Here is a 19,597-nt window from a genome sequence, read left to right as displayed (position 1 = left end):
GCAAACCGGTGGATATAAAACACGTTAACTAGTTGTGCGGCTGCGCGCTGTTGTGTGTAAAAATCCTTTCAAAATGGCGCTGCCCGGTGACTTCATCGGGACGATTCAAGAGGACGAAGAAATACCTGTTGCCTCAGAAGACACGAGTAGCGACGAGGAGGTAGTGTTGTGGAGAAAAACTTGCACATACCTTGATCCTTTCAATAACAATTTTTTCTGTATTTTGTGGTTGTTATGACCTGTTTTGTCGTGCAACTTGAAATAGGACTTTATAAACACACGACACGTTACATATACATGTACACGTGCATACTCACGTGGGTGATACATGTAATTAGTTTAACTTAATGTTAAAGGTGCTTATTTCCGACACCAGGGTTCAGCATGGCGTGAACATGGTGAATGCAATTGCTCTTCTAGTTAGATGAATATGGCGTTGAAGTTTTACCATGTACACTCACTTTGAAATTGTTTTTATCAGTTTTTTCTCTGTTATTATCATCATGATGATCATGTTTTGATTAGATTTACCATGTTTACTGACTATAACATTTGACATGTTTAAACACTGAATAGGTTGAAAGTTAATATTTTCTAATAAAGATGTTTACAAGAACTTTTTGGCATGGTGTGAGACCTCAAAAAGAACAGACCTGACAGAGTAAAACATGACAAATAAATATGCTGAATTGTTTTTTTCACTATAATATTTTAGTATAGTTTTTCTATAAAATATTTTTTCTTGTTAATGTTATTAAATTTTAAGAACAGAAGTTAAATTGCATCTACGTACATATACATGATGTAAATTGTACTTGCTCTGATATTGTCAGCTGAGAAATTCTTCCATATCTTGTTTCCTGACTTGATTTTCATTAACAACTGTTAAATATTATCCAAGAACTTAATACCATTGAAGGGTAAAATTAATTTTACCATCGAAGAGCCAAACAAAAATTATGCATTTCTGTGTTTTCCTTTCTTTTTGTTGATTTTTATACTCAATAGGCTCTCAGGCCAAAGAAATTGTCCAAACTTAAGAGGCAAAAGAAGGGCCAGGAAGATTTTTCGCAGGACTTTGTATTCTCAGAGCGTGCCTTTGATGAAAACAGTGCTTGGACCTCAAACCTAATTAAAACTTTGAAGCCCCGAGGCCACACACTGATTCAAACAAATACCTCGTTGGAGCAAAAAATTGCCAAGATCCGAAGTGAGAAGAGAAAAGTAAGTATAGTATAAGTTGTCATTTGTATTACTTCAATTTACATGTAAAGTTGTGTCAAACATCTTTTTCACATTTTTCCTTGCATAGATTGTGTAATAAATTTTTGGACTTCCGATGGCAGCACATTTATTGCCAAGTCTGGTCCTGTTCATAACTTTCCTCAACATTTTAAGCTCTCAAAGAAGCATTGTACGTTTTTCATCATTCATTAATTCTCTTGAGTCATTCTCAAATTCTGGTTAATATTCATAGAAAATGCCTGTAGAAAATTATATTAACCTCATTGATGTTGCAATTTTGCCAACTGCAGAAAAAGGAGTCTGAGGAACTTGACAAAGCTAAAGCAAAAGAATTGGATGTGACAAAGGGAGATCATGCATTTCAAAGTGGTGCAAAAGAAGATAGTAACCATGACAATAGTGCAGATGATGAGGAAGAAGAGATCGAGGATGAAGATATGGGAGTGGAGGATATGACATGGGACCAAATCAAAGTCAAATCAACCAGTGAGAAAAGAATCAAGAGGAAACATAAAAAAGGTCCCAACTTGAAATATTTACCATTTTATTTTTCTGTTTATAATATTAATTTCCTGGTTCCAGTGTATCACATGTAGCAAAATTATACCACTAAAGAGGGCTGAAAAATAATAGGTGCTATTGTCTAATCAAGGGGTTAAATGAGCCATCAAATTCAAGCATTAGTTATTTTATTCTAAAATCAAAATATATAAATTGTAATATTGTTTCACCAAAGTGTGATATAGATGGGTAAAAGAAATTTCTAGTTTAAAGTTAACAAAAGTTATTTGGAAATAAAAGTGTCCACTAAAAGTGCAATTTTTTGTTATATTCTCAATGAGTAGATGATTCTGATTCTGATGATGAAGAAACAAAGAAGGCCAAATTCTTTGATGAAGCGCCAGAGCTGGCTGGCTACAGCAGCTTCCAAGAGATGAACCTGTCCAGACCACTTCTCAAGGTAATTAGTTTATCATTCTTTGTATTGTGTCAAGGAAAAACTCATAGTCACTTTTGAAATCTTTGGAACCCCTCCATAGGTGATAAGTGACAAGGTTGGAAATTTGGAGTCAGTTTGTCGAGTGGTGGCATTTACTTTTAGAGAATGCTGTGAATCGCTCTTGTTCTTGCAAGTTCCAAATGGTGAGTTGATAACTTGATGGTATTTTTATACTTGCAGGCCATAACTGCAATAAACTTTGTGAGGCCGACCCCCATCCAGGCTCAGACTATCCCAGTAGCTCTTCTTGGTAAGGACATCTGTGCTTGCTCAGCTACAGGAACTGGTAAGTGGGTTACTTTGGTTGTTTGAATTGGTCAATGAAAGTCAAGCTACTGCTTATCTTCCTCAGTTTCATCTGATATTTTATAGATATTAAAGTGTTGAAGATTTAAGGGGTACTGAGAAGTCAGTGTGAGGCATTGCGACATTAAGTTCATTTGATTCAAAACTTGAATTTCAACCACTTCCATTTAACACAGGTAAAACGGCAGCGTTTATGTTACCTGTTCTGGAGCGACTGCTGTATAAGCCCAAGCAAGCATTGACAATCACTCGTGTCTTGGTACTGGTACCCACCAGAGAGCTAGGTGTGCAGGTTCATACGGTTACCAGGGAACTGGCCCAATTCAGCAGTATAGAGTGCTGTCTAGCAGTTGGTATGTGTGACATCAGTGACATGGTGTCTTCGTTGAATTTATTAATCAATGATCGTGATCTAATCATGTAATCATTGTCTAACTGCACAAGCTAAGAAGATGAGTGTAGTAGTATTTCTGGAAAAGAGAGAGTATGTCTAGTAGCGCACTGTTGTCTCAGTATTACTGAGATCAAAGCTGGAATCCTGTCAAAGTAGATTTTCTTCTTTTTTTATTTTAGAGTCGAGTAATTTCTGCAGATAATTTATGAAATCATGAAGCAGTTGCATTTTGACCATACGATCATCATAATGATATATTTTTCTTTAGGTGGTGAATTTGAATCTTACTCTTGTAGGACTGTGCTGAATATCTGAATATTCAATCAATTGTCAAATATTCGAATATTGTTTTCGAATTTGAGTATTCGAAAGCAAAATTCATGAAAAGGACGAAAAATTTTTCTTTTGTTTTAAATGAGAAAAATTGCACTATGGAGGCTTGTTTCAAGTAGATTCAAATGAAAAGTGTCAGAAATCTTACAACAATTTAAAAAGTAACTTATTCTTTAAATAATTTCAAAGGAATAGAAATATTCCACAGGGCAAGAAGTCTTGTTCATCTCTTAAATCTTCCTAAATCATGGTTGGAGATACTCCTAGATATGAGAAGCTATTATATTGATCATAATGTACAATACCATTGTGTATGTTATTGCAACTGATTTTGTATGTGGTTTGTTCAACAATCTGCCGGTCGGTGCGACTGAATATTCAGATATTCGATCAAATTGAATGTTGAATATTCGAATAGTGAATTATTCTAATTGACTCCGCCCCATAGTCTTGTTAGTTCACTTTTTTAAATTATAAAATGCTGATTATGAAATCCCTTTCAGGTGGTTTGGATGTGAAGCTCCAGGAAGCAGCGTTGAGGAAAGGCCCTGATATCGTCATAGCAACACCAGGTCGTCTCATTGATCATCTACATAATGCTCCATCCTTTGACCTCAAAGACGTTGAAATTCTCATTCTTGATGAGGCTGACAGGTAAAACCTCAAATCTTATTTTTTCAGTCGTACATTTAGAGAGGAAAGCTACCAATTTTTCCAGAATCAGGAAAAATTTTATGCTGAAACCATCGAGTTTTTAGAAAAACTTCATACTCATTCTCAATACTCCTAAATTGTTGGTTTTATCTGTCTTGTGTCAAATTAGGATGCTGGACGAGTACTTTGCTGAGCAGATGAAGGAAATTATCAGACTGTGTTCTCACAGCAGACAGACAATGTTATTCTCTGCTACTATGACAGATGAGGTATAAAGTTCGCTGTGAAATACTGTTAGGTACATTTAGCATTTGTAAACAACACAATTAGCGTGATTGATGATTGTGAATTTGTTCAATTTGCGCTCTTGTATCATTTGTCCTCTCTCCAGTACTTCCAGTGAGCCAAAACGGTGTAGGAGACTTCTTTGGTATTTGAAAAGGTGGTAATTGCACACAGCAGTCGTTGCAGATAAGATGCCATCACTGGCTCCTTCCTTTGCTTCGTAATAATGTCTAGAGTATTGCAAAAGTGAGATTTGAGAAATCGTGCCTGACTTCTTCTCTTACAGGTCAAAGATCTTGTTGCAGTTTCCCTCAAGAACCCAGTCAAGCTGTTTATCAATGAGAACACTGATGTAGCGTATAACCTACGACAAGAATTCATTCGCATTCGTCCAAACAGAGAGGGTGACAGAGAAGCTGTTGTGGCAGGTACTTTCTGAATGAAAATAAGATTTACAAAATCAGTGCATTGCATGCTGTTTGGCGTGTGGTCAGAATTTCACAATATTTTATCCTTTGTTATTCTTATGCTTGTTTTCTAATTTGTGTGCTAAACATAACATCCTATTTCCATTTGGATTGATACAAAAGCACTGATCAGGCTATTTGGGATTGTGAAGAAATGATACATGCACATTTGTTGAGATAAATATGATTTTTCTCCTTTTGCATTGCTTTGTGCAGCATTGTGCAGTCGGACTTTCCATGATCATTGCATCATGTTTGTACAGACCAAGGTCCAAGCTCATCGACTGCACATAATCTTGGGACTGTTTGGGCTTAATGTTGGTGAGCTCCATGGCAACTTATCTCAGGCACAGGTGAGCTACAGCAACTCACCCCAAAAAGTTGAATGTTAAATTCCTCTCGCTGAGCTTTCAAGTTATCCTTAGTTGTGCTTATTAACTGATGTATTTCCTAACAGTTTGGAGATGCCTGTCATTGCTTGCAGGGTGTGAGTAATAGCTATCTCTCTTATTTGTAGCGATTGGAAACACTTCGCCGTTTCAAAGAAGAGAGTATTGATGTGTTAGTTGCCACTGATCTAGCTGCAAGAGGACTGGATATTGAGGGGGTTAAAACAGTAAGATTAAGGATCGATATTGAGATCGTAGATGTACCCATTTAGTTGTGATTAATGTGGCATGGTATAGTGAGGGCCTGAGATGATGTATTTACCTTAAGTCACCTTTAAGAAGAAAGGAATATGAAATCTTTGTTGCTCCACAACATTTTTGGCAAATATTTTAGTGACATTAATGGCATTTATTACTCGGCAGTGTAGGTTTACATAATCGGAATTTTGTTAATATTGACGTTAGTTCTCTACAGATCAGTGACTTGGAACTAGTTTTAGGACTCAAGGTCAAATTTCTTCACATTTGATGTAAAATTTTCATGATCGTTTTGTATTTATGTTCACAACGCACATTGTGTCCCTCTGTTTTATTTAGATAATAAATTTCACTCTGCCAAGTACACTGAAGCATTATGTACACAGGGTTGGAAGAACAGCCAGGGCTGGCAAAAGTGGTCGGTAAGTGCAAGCATATCATGAGATTCATCCTTAGGTTAAATGCTGTTTGGTCTTAGAACTGAATAGTACTTTAACCCTTACCCTGCATAATACTACAAATTACTACTTGCAGTAAAATGTAGTAGTCAGTGCTGCCGCTTGTAAGAGGACATGACCACATTGTTCTCAGAAGCCATAAAATACAATAGATAAGACAATGTACCATACAGTGCTGTGGCACTATGAATGTATGGCTTTATCGTTCTCTGTATGAGTAACAATGGAAGTAACCTAGCTGGAAGTAGTAATCTGTAGCGCTAGGTCCTTCAGGCTCAGACTATTACTTAGTATTTTGTAGTACTGTGTAGTGTAAGCCAAACAATATGCTTGGCGGTTAGTGTTAAAGGACATAGGTACGTATGAGCCTTTCTAGCTTCATAAACCTATTCCTTGGCTTCCACACTTACAATGTATATTCTCTGAATCGTCTTCTTGTCATAGAGCTGTTAGTCTTGTAGGAGAACGAGAGAGGAAACTTCTGAAGGACATTGTGAAGAAAGCAAATAATCCAGTTAAAAGTAGAATAGTACCTCAAGGTAAGCAGATCAAACTCGGTAACAAGTAATCTGTTGGTGTGTAGGGGCCGTCCAAAGTTTTCAACATTTTCATGGTCGTACAAAGTGTACGACGGGGGAGGCGGTCGTGGGCTGTATGTGACTTTTTGGATCCTGTAAAATGTTGATTTTTCAGAAGTATTCTCATTCCAATGTAAAATATGAAAATTCAAGAAAAAAGCAAGCATTTACGTAATCACCAGTTGCACGCTGAAAGCTTGCTCCAAGGTTCGCATGCATCGTACCCACGTCACTGTAGCACGGCCAGGTGGTTCAAGCATGGAGTTCAATGTACAATGCATGTACGTGTAGTGAATGTACACGAACCCAGCCAATCAGGGCGATCACGTCTGTCAGCTCAGTACATACAGTGCGACACGCCAGCGGTACAGTCCATTTTCAAATACTCAACTAATGAGGCTTCAACTATTTTTCCTACATGACTTGGAACTGTAAGCGTATTAATCAGTTTGATAGTGCCCCAAAATAAAAAATAAAATTCAAAAGAGTCAAGCATTATATTACTTTGATTATATTTCAACAATTTAGGCCCACAATTGCAAAGGGCTTGACCTCGGAGACGAAGCCTCAAACAGAGACAAAGTAGAGTATTGGAAAATGGCCTATGAAAATGACCTTTGACATCGTAACACAGCATTCCTACATGTGGTATCAACATTTAGCAACATAATTTTATTGAGGTTTGATTTGATTGATTTATTTCCAAATATGATTGGAGTATAATTTTCGACCTGTAGTAACTTTACAGTAGTCTTCAACCATTTCAATGAAACTGGTCAATTGAATTTTTTTAAGAACTCCATTTCCATATGCATATTTCTTTAAGTGAAACCATGCCATAGAAGTATAAAGACTGACATATGCTTATTAAACATCGTTAGATTTGGAAAAAAATTCACCCTCAAATTGATGATTAAACATGAATGAAAAAAAATGTTAAATGATGTGTTTACATTTTCTTTTTCATATTTGATCTTTTAGTTTTAAATACATAAAGATTTTCAAAAATGCATATATTTGCACGTATATGGTTATGGATTGTGGTACTTTCTAGCAATGTTGTGCCTACAGGACACCGTCAGCATTTCAAGATCTCGAAAAATGTTGATAAGTACTATTTTGGGGGAGGGGGGTCTGGGAAAAAGTACTCTGTACTGCTGTGAAAATGTTGAAAACTTTGGACAGCCCCTTACATAGTCGTATTTGTATGGCTGAAATGAAAAGTTTGAAGTGATTTTCTGATATTTTATATAGTTTATAAAAGTGTTTGGCACATTTCAGCGGAAGAGAGTGTGAGTAGATAAATTATCTTATCTTCTTGAATGAAATCTATTACAGATGTTGTACAGAAGTACCGTGACAAGATTACAAGCTTGGAGGAAGACATCGGGGAAGTGATGCGGTTGGAAGAAGAAGAGAAAGAGATGCGTATCACCGAGCTGCAAATGCACAAGGCTAACGCCATGCTAGAACATCAGAAAGAAATCTTCAGTCGTCCCAAGAGGACGTGGTTCCAGACACACAAAGAACGGGTGCAAGAAATAGGTCAGTGCTCACACTTTGCTTGTTTGACTTCATGTCAGCTGAATTTAGACTTGGGAAAAGTGACCAGAAGAGGTTGGAAATTACAGAAATGTTGGAGTTGTTTTTGGTTGGAAACATTTCTTTTACTGTTGTATCCATTGTAGTCATTTAAAATTGTTCACGTTTGCCTTTTTTTTTAGACAAGCTTAAACTAAATCCAGAAAAAATGGATAAAAAATCGAAGAAGAAGGTCAAGAAACAGCAGGAGGAGCAGGTGGCTAGTGATCAAGTAAGTGAAAACTAAAGGCTCTCTGGTGATATTGGCTCTTTTCTCAAACTTACTCTGTCCATGATGACATACTCCTTCCCAAAAGTCAAAAGAATTTTCTGACTTGCCCCAAATATTTTTGGTCATATGATTATAAACTAAATTTGTGTTTGCTTGCCATCTAGAATGAGCGTCGTATCCAGCGAGAATTGGAGAAGGCCCAGCTTTTCTCCAAGAGAGAAGCCAAGAGGTCACACAAAGGTCATGTCATCCGAGGTTTAAGGAATCAAGAACAACCGTCAGGTATAATGCTAAATGATTATCAGCTTTTGATATGTATCCGTAGAGGATGATACATTGCTTGTCCACAAGAGCAGTAGGCAGGATCTTCCACGATCTGAGTTATCATGTGTCTTTCTTTTCAACAGTGTACACATGGCACAGTAAGCTCCATTTTTTTTGACTGGTATGTGCTGAAAAGTGTGCCATATTTTTGTTTCTCTCAATTGCAGTTTTTAAGATGAAAATGTCCACGTGAAAGTGGGATGGAGGCTTATCTAAAGTGGATTTGATTTTTTGATTGATGTCTGAAATGGGCATTATGGGGTTAATGTTTTGGCAGTGTCTGTTAATTTCCATTAGTGTGTGAGATTTGTGTCAAGGCATCTGACTCGAGGCACCTGACAACTCCCAACTAGCTTGTGTCTGGAATATGTCCATATATTGTGGAATTTCTTGACAAATGTCCTGTTTCTGTTCACAGAAAACAAGAAGCCATTCGTTAGAAAAAAGAAAACAAATGGTGGCCAGTTCAAGTCGTCATTTGAGAAAGAGCTTACTCAAACAGGCAAACGCTCTGTCAAACAGTTCAGAAACAAGTTAGTATTTAATTCTATTACCAATAATTTTCAAACCAATTGTAAAATACAATTTAGAAGTTTCAAAGTAATGTTTATTAAGAGGGGTAAAATGGTTTATTATTCAAATGTTATGCTGGTCCATTTATTGAGTTTTTATTTGTGAATGATATTCAGACCTCTGGCAAAGAGGAAGAATGTTTGATTTTCAATCTGAAGATTGCTCACAGACTAATTACATTTCTAAGCATGTTTTCTCTTCATTTGACATAAAACGTACAACAAAATCACTAATCCTACAATTTTGCTTCTTTGTTACACCTCCTTGTAACAACTCCAAATTTCTTTGTAATTCTGGACTATTCTTCCTTTTTTTTCTGTTTGCAGAACTCATGAAGCCCGCAAGGAACAGAAAAGAACAGAGAAAGCTTCATTTAAGTCCAGTAAACAAAACAAGTCCAAGTTCAAACCGAGCAAGTTCAACAAGAGACGGAAGTGAGGAAACATTAGGGACATCAAAACAGTTGAAGGCACACAACTCTTTCTTTAATAAACATTTGATTTTGAATGGTTTTCAGATACTAGAAGGAATGACGAGATGTCTTGGCTTGCTCTTATTTTTGCTTGAAAAAATGGAGTCTTCAAATTGCTTAATTTTCAAAATCTGCCCCACAAAGAGAACAAAATTTCTTCAGACCTTTCAAATGAAATGCATTAAAGTTTTATCTACACTGCATACATAGGAGAAACAGGTTGAGGAAACAGGTTGAGGAAACAGGTTGAAGAAACAGGTTGAGGAAACAGGTTGAGGAAACAGGTTGGTGTAGCAGCTCTTTCCTCGCCTTCCACATCTGCGACCCGGGTTCGAATTCCACCTAGGTCAGCATGTGGATTTGGTTTCCAGACTCTGTAGGTTTTCCCTGGAATATTCATTCTGGGTTTTCCTCCCACCTCTAAAGCTGAACATATCTTCATTGTCTTCTTAATTATCACTTTATCCTGTAATTGGTGCTAAATATTCTGTTGGATGAACGAAAATGAAAAACCGCTTTCTTCACAGACATCTTTTTAGACCAGCATTCAGCAATAAATTAACAAATTTTCCCCTTTTTCAACTGATAAAAGGGATTTGTTCGATCCAAACTATCAACCTTTCTTGGCATTTCTTGGCTTCCTCTATCATTTAATTCACATTAAGCTGTTGAGCTGTTTGGTCATCTGGCCAGGAAAAATTCCTTATGAAGAAAAACCAGACTGATATTTTTCAACCAAGGCGGTGAAAGTTCCACCACTGCCACCCCACTTTAGCCCAGCATAGACATGTTTTTCCATTTGAACAGTTCCTATCCAAAATTTGAAGGAGACAAAGAACGAAAGCAGTTTGAATTACATTTTGGAATGGACTTGTTAAAACAGTTCTTGCATTCAGGATGTTTAATAGTACATATACTTTGTATAATAAGCACCCTGACGTATTTTTAAATTCTATTTATAGAATTTTTGATGTATTTTTAAATTTTATTTATAGAATTTAAAAATACATCAGGGTGCTTATTATCTATAAATAGATTTTTCACTTCCCAAGAATCAAGCCAACAGTCCCGGGTCTTAAGAAATATAACAAAGGTATATCTTGATACCTTTCTTTTCATTTCTTGTTTTTATTTTAATGTGAAAATTTTCATTGTTTTATTCTGTATTAGTCCATTATTTCTCCATTATTATAGTGTTCTTCATCTGTTTCCCACACATTAAGAAATGTTTCTGAGCCATCTAGTGCCCCTCTATTCAATGTTCTAAGTCCAAATGCAAAAAGAAGCTTGAGCAAATCTGGGATTGTTTCCGAGATGTGGTGAATTGTGTTGGAAGAAACAATTTGGAAATAATAGGATGAATGGGTTCATCATTTGAAAGATGAGGATGTATGGTTTTATTTTGTGTTAAATGATAAGCCTTTTTGTGACAAGGCGGCACAAGTGTCAACATGGCTCCACATGAATTTGTAGTGAAATGTATTAAATCAAGGTCTACTCTTTATAAAGCAATGATGGCCGGCTGCTAACAAATACATAATTATAGATGTTAATAAGGTTGGTGTGCTAAGTCGATTGCCTCAGTATAAAATCCTATTCTGGAACTTTTGGCGATCTAGAACCTGCCTTAACGTTTTCCAAGGGCGATCTACATTAATTTGCAAGACGGCGAACGTCTACTCATAAGACGATGTGCTCAAACCGTGACTAGTGCTGCAAGTTTATCCTTCCGCTGGAGATATACTGGTTCCCACGCGCGTCAATGGTTTAACTGCAGTAATAGTAACAGCCGTTGAGTGCCAGCGACAACGTGTTCGCTGGGCTGTGGCTATTTTATGCTTATTAGTTTTGGGACTGCCATTGGTTCATTTTACTACTGATCATCTGGACAAACGCCATAAGAAATCTCCTTTTCTTCATAATTTGTACCCTTAAATTTATCTGATAATCCTCTCTAGGAGAGCTTTATTCTCAAACTGATGTTCGACTCTTAAGGAGACACAGGGTGGAGAATTCGCATATACATTCGTGTCCATTAGAACGGTAGGATATAAATTTTCTGCACACTGCGTCGTTCAGCATTAAAATGGCGGAGGCGATTTTCAACAGCCTGTCGGGTGAGCTATTAAATCTTTCTATTTCATCTCGTTGCCGAATAGTTTTACCATGAATTACCACGAACCGCTAAAACTGATAATTTGTGGGTAGAGTGGTTGTATTTTGGCGTAAGGACAAGGGGTTTTTGACGCTCAACATGGTGACTGTTTCTCCAGGTTATTGCTACAATGGCGAGACTTCGTGAAACAGTCGCCATTGATATAGAAAAATAAACAGCCGCTTTATGTCGTCGTGCACGAAAGCAAAACCGAAGCATTCTTGCCGTGTTCTGTCGAGTCTGCAAAGGGAGTGCACTGCACGGGTCGTTGAGTTACTTTTCTTGGCGACTTAAAGTTTGGGCCTTTTGTTTACGACTGTTCGGTTCAACATAAACAGTTCAGTTCAATCATGGAGGTAGCCTACCTCCATGGTTCAATCGTGAAAATAGTTTCTTAACGAAAAAAAAAATTGGGTCAAAGCACTAGATCACAATTAACATTATGCGGTGAGGAGATTAAACTATACAGAGTTGTTATTTATTGGCCGCAATTCTGATTTTACGGCCTGGTCCACCATGGAGGAATAAGAACATCCTCCATGGTTCTGCAAATTATTGGGGGGGGAGGTTGAAGTGATGTGGGGGTTCTCTGTGTTGAACTAGTTGCTTTATAGAACCCTGCATTGTTCATAAATTTTAAGTTTAATCTTTTTTAAACTGCTGTGCACTCACCGGTGTAGTCTGAAGTCGAAACTCTTCAAAATAGTACAGGCCTAGGACCTGGTAGTCAAGTGATTGATCCAACAAAACATTGTTAGCAAAATGTAGAAAATGAGTCAAGAAATTTCTTCAAATGTATATTAAACTTCTGGTTTCAGAACAGTTTGGATTTTGGAAAATATTTCAGTTACAAATGAAATTGCCAAAAGAGAGAACTTTCTGTCAGACTGTCCCAAGCTCACATTTAGACTTTCTAGTTTTCTAAATTATTGGACATTTATAAGAACAATTTTTTCTTATGAAGTTGCTTTATCAATATAATGACATGGCAAATATCCATGGATGTAAGGACTCTACAAAGTTTATGTTTTTTCAGCTTTTTGGGGGCACTGAACTTATTTCCAAACTTAAAACAATGTGTAGGTTGAGTTTGTTCTATATTTCAAAAAAACAATTCAATGGCTCAAATTTCAGTCAGTTATCTTGTTTCTTTCATATTCAACATGCTTAACATTAAAAGTGCATTGAGGTGCCTTACTTGAAAACAGGTACCCCGGTGCTGTGTTTAAAAGCTTCTCACTTGAAGTATCTGCCATAATGTCATATTCTCCATAGATCATTTTGCCAGATTTTCCAATATTTTGTGTCATTGATTGATCAGTCACAATAAAATGAATGTGTTTAATAAAGGTGATCTTAATTTTGTATTTGTGACATCTGTTTTTCGTATGGTAGTGATGGACACCAGTCAGCAGGGTACCTGTCTGATGGATGGACAGCCCCAACATGCTGTACAAACGACAGTCACAGGTACAAAGAACTCAGCAATTACCAATGAATCATTAACTGACCAATGACTCCTAGATCAGAACATGTCTTGTTCCAATGTGAAACTTTGAGACGCTTGGTGGCGATAAACATACCGGCCCTTTTTGCCAGTTCTGAGCATGTGCAGTACCTTGAATAAGGACCAGTATGTCTGCTGCCGTCAGTGTCTCAAAGTCACAAATCTCAGAGTGACAGGAAAAATACTGTCAAGAAAGATTTTGCCATACATTTTTAAATTCCTCTCATTTTGGTGTAATTCCAAGTTGACAGTAATGCAGAATCTATGCTGAGATTTGTGACAGTTTATGAATTATGAGTTTGATTTTGATGAACTTTTTTTTTCAATTTGTTCCAAACAGTTTGTGGGGAGGATGACCTCTTCCTGTGCGGCAAGTGTAAACGCCGCTTTGCTTCCATCAGTCAGTTCATGAATCACAAACAGACTCAGTGTATGCCTACCAGTATCCATGTCTCGCACAGCCATCCCATGATGCAACAGCATAACCGAGGACACACCTACACCAATATGGGCCACTCCCCCCACATGCAGGTGTCGTCAGAGGTTGTTCTTGGGGACCAGGGTTTACCTGTGGCCAATTACACCAATATGGATCAATATCAAAACACAGTGCTGCAAAGACCAGCAATGACTATGCCTGCGGGACCTTTCATAGCACCCCATACACAAATGGGTATACACGTAGGTAAGTTAATACTAACCTCTCAAATTTTGAGAACTTGTCAGTTCGTTGAAACCAGGGTTAATTCAGTTGAAGAGTTTATGTTGGTGATGAAGATTTACTCTGATTGCTTGCTGTGTGCTTTTTGAATTTCTGTTCACTTACAGCCACCAGCAATCAGCAAACATACACCCATTCTAATAGCAGTACTCACCTTGGAGGTACTCCTATCTCATTGCATCAACATCAGCAACAACAACAGCAACAACAACAGCAACAACAACAGCAACAACAACAACAGCAACAGCAGCAGCATCAGCAGCAACAGCATCAACAACAGCAGCAACAACAACAGTCACTGCAGCAACAACAGAGCCAACAGCAACAACACGCAGTCATCTTGCACACCCCACATGATACCCTTCCTAGTACCTTCACCATCATTTCCACCCCTGCACAACAACCCCCTAAAGACGTTCCTTCGACCAAGCCAGCCCCCAAGCCTAAGAAACCTAGGCAGCCACGGAAGCCCAAAGTTGCCCCAAGCTCACCTAAACCCCGCCGTAAGAGACAGGCATACGTCTCTCCATCAGGAGAGCGACTGCCTAGACCACCTTCCAAGAAGTCTCACTCATGTGAGTACTGTGGCAAGACGTTTCCTTGGAACCATGAGCTTCAACGACATCTGAGGTATCATACTAGAGAGAAGCCGTTTGAATGTCCCAAGTGCCACCGGATGTTTGCTGAGAGGTGCACTGTCAGAAAACACATGATGACCCACAAGGATTTGCCAGAGGACATGGATCGAAGCTTGCCCAAGCACCATGTAAGCAAACTATTCATTGTTAACCTCTCAACCTTCACCTTTAACCCTGCTGCAAATGTTTGCTGCAGTGTTGCAATCTTTGTGTCTTCAATCACCTACCTTACTAAATTGTCTTATTTATTGCCCCCCTTTGCAGCCTTGTCCCGAGTGCAACAAAATGTTTGTAGGTTCCTTTGACCTGCAGCAGCACATGAGAAGCCACACTGGTGAGAAGCCCTTCCAGTGTGAGATCTGCCATAAAGCTTTCTCTCAGAAGTCCAACATGAAGACACACATGATGCGCAATAAGAAGTGCTCTACAGCCCGGGCTGCTTTGCTGGAAATGGTCAGTTTGAAAATTCTCTTTCCTCGTCTGTTTCTTTGTTCAATGGCTAATTTAGTGTGCACTCTAATATTCAGCAGATGTTCACTGAGGAATTCATATGGCATGTTGGTTTGAGTGTGCTGCTTGTGTTGTTCTTGAAACTAAAGTGAGGGTTTAACTGAGGGCCTTCATCAGACCTAGGCTTGGTCTTAAATTTTGGGTTTACCTGATTCTTAGGTCACTGACGTCAGAGATTCCAGCTCAGTATGAGTCCATACTTCCTTATGAGAACACTGAATCATATGATTTTTAAGTCAAAAGATAGAGGTCTTTATTCAGTCAACAAGTGGTTTTGAAATGAGTGGATTTGGCTTAGACTTTGGTTTCATTGGTTCCTACCATTATAAAGCAGTGTTGGAAACCACATGTTCAAGCTCTGACTGGAACCAGCGAAAGCAAAGTCGAAGCTGAATTTATTCTTTTGGAATATGCCTTTTGGTCTCTGCTCACATGCCTTTCAGTAGTAAGTGTGTTCCTATGGAGGGTTTGCATGCTTTTGTTTCATGGGGTATGGACAAAGGAGGTTTCCCCGTGAAACATAAGAACTGCTCTGCAAGATGGCTACCACGCAAAAGTCTCTGTTCATTGGTTTAATCAATCTAACAAGTAGTTTAATGTTAAGATGTAATACAGCCTATGGTTTGGCATACTCATGGTTATAAACCTGTCAAGCTTACTGGGTGAATTGACTCATTAGCTACTGTGGCTGAATGGACTTTGGTAACAGTGTCGTTATTTCGTGTGTATTGGACTTTTTCAGAAGGCGCAGGAAGCAGAGAACAAAGGAGAAGAAGGCACCGAAGGTAATGACAATGAAAGGGAGAGGTCAGATGATGCTCACAGTCCCCCTACCATTAAAGGAACCAAAAATAGAAATATTTGTATAAATTTTACTAAAAACTCTTGAAATTGCATCTTTAGGTTTCAATTAACCTCATTTAAATTTTTGTTTTGCAATTTTAACCCATATTTTGATGCTTTTTTGGTGTTATGCTAATGAAATTTGCATATTCATGAACAGAACTATTATGTCATCCAAGGCACCAAATTTCAATGTTGCATAGATTTGTGCATAGAAAATTTCTAGATTTTTTAACCACTGCTATGGCAGATTTCATTTTCTTTGGCAATTTATTTCTGTGTAAGTATATGGCAATAATCCAGCAAAAATCCTTTTCACAGAAATGTTCCCAGATAGGAAATTTGGGGTTCACAATTTGAATATGAAAACATGCAACCTGAACCATGTCTTCCTGGATTTACATCAAAGCAAAAGCGCCCTCACTTGTCCAGAAATGCTTGGTCAATTTTTAATGTTTAAAAAAGTGCACCGTTCAGTTCACGTAACTCAAAAAAGATTTCAAACAGTCTTCATACATGGAAGACGAGTACATAAATACACAAAATGTAATTCCAAGAAAAATTCATTTCCTGGATCCTTGAACATTGGCAGTTACTAAACAGTTGTCAAACTCTGAGCATTGCGTTTATCAACACCAAAAAGTGAACTTGTATTTGGAAGGAATCGGGAATAAGACAAACTGTAAAATTCAATTCATGGTTGCTTTGAGACAGAGCTCCTTAACATTAACAATCCTCAACTCCTACATGTGGGATATGGCTGGGGTTAAGGAACTAACGTCAGTTTCATTTTGAAGGTATTCAGTCAGTTAAAAGATTGAATAAAAGTACATTAGTTTTTGCTCTGTATGATAATTATAGGTCAACAACCGTTCTACTTCTCCCCCCCAGATAAAGGTGACCAAGGAACTGAGACTTCACCCACAAAACTGCAAGAAGCAGAAGAACAAAAGTAAGTCCATTTCAACAAAATCTAGAGGATTCTGTGTTGAGAAGGTTTTGACTCATTGAAAACATTCCAGTACTTGTATTTGCAATTGTAATTCTCTGCTGAGGCATTGGTGTTCACAAGTTGATATCTTTACATCACCAACAGGGAGTTTATCTGTCAGAGATGTAAAGAGGAATTCACTAGTCTTGAGGAACTGGGCCAACACCTGACTAGCACCAGGCATCACCACAACTGCCCATTCTGTAAGAATGCTTTCCCTTGTCAGCACTTCCTGCGTCGTAACCTGTCCTCTAAGAAGTCCAGCAAGGACGGCATGCATCAGTGCAAACGTTGCCAGAAAGTGTTCAGTACACCTGCCATCTTTAAGGCTCACATGGCTACCCATCATGCCCCTGCCACCAACACCCGACCCCACAAGTGTGACCAGTGTGACAAGTCCTTCCGTCGGCAAGAAAAGCTTGAGAAGCACCAAGCAATGATGCATGGGCCCAAAAAGAAGCTCAAGTGTCCGTTTCGCAATGTCTCCGATTGCAAGAAGGAGTTCAAGAATTTTGCCTCCCTGCGCATCCACATGGTGTCTCATAGTGGCGTCAAGCCGTTCAAGTGTCCGCAGTGCTCCAAGGCATTCACTCGCAGGCCCAACCTGAATGAGCACATGTTGACCCACTCAAATGACTACCCAATCCGCTGCAGTAGATGCAACAAGGGCTTTGCTTATGCAAGGTATCTGAAATTCCACCGCTGTCCAATGTGGGCGCAGTGCAAAGAGGCGGTAGCCAGGAACAAGCTTGAAGTGGCCAAGACTACGATGGATGGGGAAGCGGAAGATACAACAGAAGCCACAACGGACTCCATCAAGAAGATCAGTAATCGGTCAACAGCAGAGATTGAGAGGGATCTTGAAGCAATAACATCAGAGTTACAGAATCAGCAGACACATGCCGTGGTCAATGTTGAGGAAGTCACTAGTGACCAGATTGCCACGGCTAATGCAACGGCCATCGCACTCCTTGACATTGGGCAAATGGTCGAACAAAGCCAGAGCCATGAACAAATAAACATTTCACAATAAAAAAGTCATACATTGGTAGAATAGTCCTGAGTACTTACCCTTCTTCCGTCAGCAGTTTAGAAAATAACAAAAACATCAAACCAAAATGTCACCTCGTAAATATTAATGTAACCTTCCATTAGTCCCGTCATTTCAAAAAGAAAAAAAAAACCAGACTGGATGTCAAATCGGGAATTTGAATGCCACCTTCCATTTTCTCTGTTATTGTTCCGACCTCTGTGATTGATCATGGGTGAAATGCAGCGATACAAACCAATTGCTTTTGTGGGTGTGTATTACTTGTAAAGCGTGGCTAGATATAAAATGTAGAGATGTCAGTTTGGTTTGTAAATTCTGTGATTTTGTGCATTCTTGGAGATTTTCAACTGTGTACATGTTATCTTCCTATAGCTAACCTTTGGTATTTCGTGTTCACCCTTAAAATCTTAAAACAAATGTAGAGTTTGGTGAAGGGAAGTGGTGTGGGTACAGTTTCTATCCATGTACAGTATAAATATTCACCAATTGTAAATATCTGAGTTGAAATTGGTATGTGCCCAATCTTGAGTATGCCTGCTCTCCTTCATGCATTGTTGTGGCTTGATTAAAAGGTTTGTACGGTTGTGTAATGAGTCAATAAGTGGATGTTTTCTGTGACAGTGGATTTGTCCAGTCTGGCAATCTGCGGATTCTTGAGGAAATAAACAAAATTAACTGAACCTCTTTGGCATATTCAACTGTTACCTTTTTATATTGAGTTTTCGTGCCTGATTCCTATGTTGCTAATATACATTTAATTTATCTGGTGAAAAGCCTCTTTTTATGATGCCTACACTGACTGGAATTTTTGACCCGAAAAATTAAAGCCCTTATCTTTCCAATTTCATGAGAGGAATGATGACAGTTGTTTCCAAGATAAAGCACCCGATGGACATTCATGTTATGTAACATAAAGGGGTTGCCCTCTATGTTACAAAACATGAATGTCCATCCCTTGCAGACATTAATGCTTGTTTAGAATTAAAATTTTCTAAGGAAATAAGTCACAAGATTAACCCCTTGCAGATTTCATTATTCAGAATAATTAAAATTTTCAAACAAATAATGAAAATTCAAGGCTAACCTCTTATATATTTCAATTTTTAAGCAAACTTTGGTAAAATAAAAGAAAAATGCAAGGCTAACCCCTTGATGATCGTAAGTTTTCGCAAACCAAGAATTTTTATAAAGTAATTAAAAGGCAAGGCTAACCCCTGTATAGATTTCAATATTTCAGCAAACTAAAACTTTTAGTACAATTTATAAATGTGCAAGGCTAACCCCTTGCAGATTCAATTCTTCAGAAAAAGGGAAATTTTCAAGAAAATGAAAATTCAAGGGTAACCTCTTATAGACTTCTTAAAGAAGTTTAATAAAGAAAATGCAAGGCTAACCTCTTGATGATCGTAAGTTTTCGCAAACAAAGAATTTTCATAAATTAATTAAAAGGCAAGGCTAACCCCTTCTAAATTTCAATTTTGAGCAGAATTGAAATTTTCTGAAGGAAAAATAAAAACGCAAGGCTAACCCCTACGTAGATTTCAATTTATCAGCAAACTAAAATTTTTAGTAAAATTCATAAATGTGCAAGGCTAACCCCTTGCAGATTTAATTCTTCAGAAAAAGTGAAAA

General features: G+C 38.0%; 2 protein-coding genes across 2 annotated transcripts; both read left to right on the top strand.

Annotated features, from left to right (window-relative positions):
• The first annotated feature begins 55 nt into the window (after positions 1-55).
• On the top strand, positions 56-11,061 carry ddx27 (DEAD-box helicase 27). Its single transcript, XM_022226559.2, has 18 exons — positions 56-160; positions 1,009-1,224; positions 1,536-1,764; positions 2,091-2,206; positions 2,426-2,531; positions 2,728-2,904; positions 3,782-3,932; positions 4,102-4,201; positions 4,504-4,645; positions 4,901-5,037; positions 5,202-5,300; positions 5,671-5,753; positions 6,234-6,328; positions 7,706-7,912; positions 8,092-8,180; positions 8,345-8,462; positions 8,923-9,037; positions 9,404-11,061. The coding sequence occupies exons 1-18, from the start codon at positions 74-76 to the stop codon at positions 9,513-9,515; spliced, it is 2,379 nt and encodes a 792-aa protein (XP_022082251.2). The 5' UTR covers positions 56-73; the 3' UTR covers positions 9,516-11,061.
• Positions 11,062-11,212: 151 nt separating this feature from the next.
• On the top strand, positions 11,213-18,645 carry LOC110974807 (uncharacterized). Its single transcript, XM_022226689.2, has 8 exons — positions 11,213-11,666; positions 13,100-13,174; positions 13,552-13,896; positions 14,040-14,698; positions 14,835-15,023; positions 15,823-15,865; positions 16,815-16,875; positions 17,020-18,645. Exons 1-8 carry the CDS (start codon positions 11,636-11,638, stop codon positions 17,945-17,947), a joined length of 2,331 nt encoding a protein of 776 aa, XP_022082381.2. The 5' UTR covers positions 11,213-11,635; the 3' UTR covers positions 17,948-18,645.
• The last annotated feature ends 952 nt before the right edge of the window (positions 18,646-19,597 follow it).

This window comes from Acanthaster planci, linkage group LG06, assembly GCF_054643075.1.
Source record: "Acanthaster planci isolate LZ-2023a linkage group LG06, COTS_SCS, whole genome shotgun sequence".
NCBI lineage: Eukaryota > Metazoa > Echinodermata > Asteroidea > Valvatida > Acanthasteridae > Acanthaster > Acanthaster planci.
The sequence above is the reverse complement of the archived record's forward strand: the minus strand, read 5'-3'. Positions and strand labels throughout refer to the sequence as shown.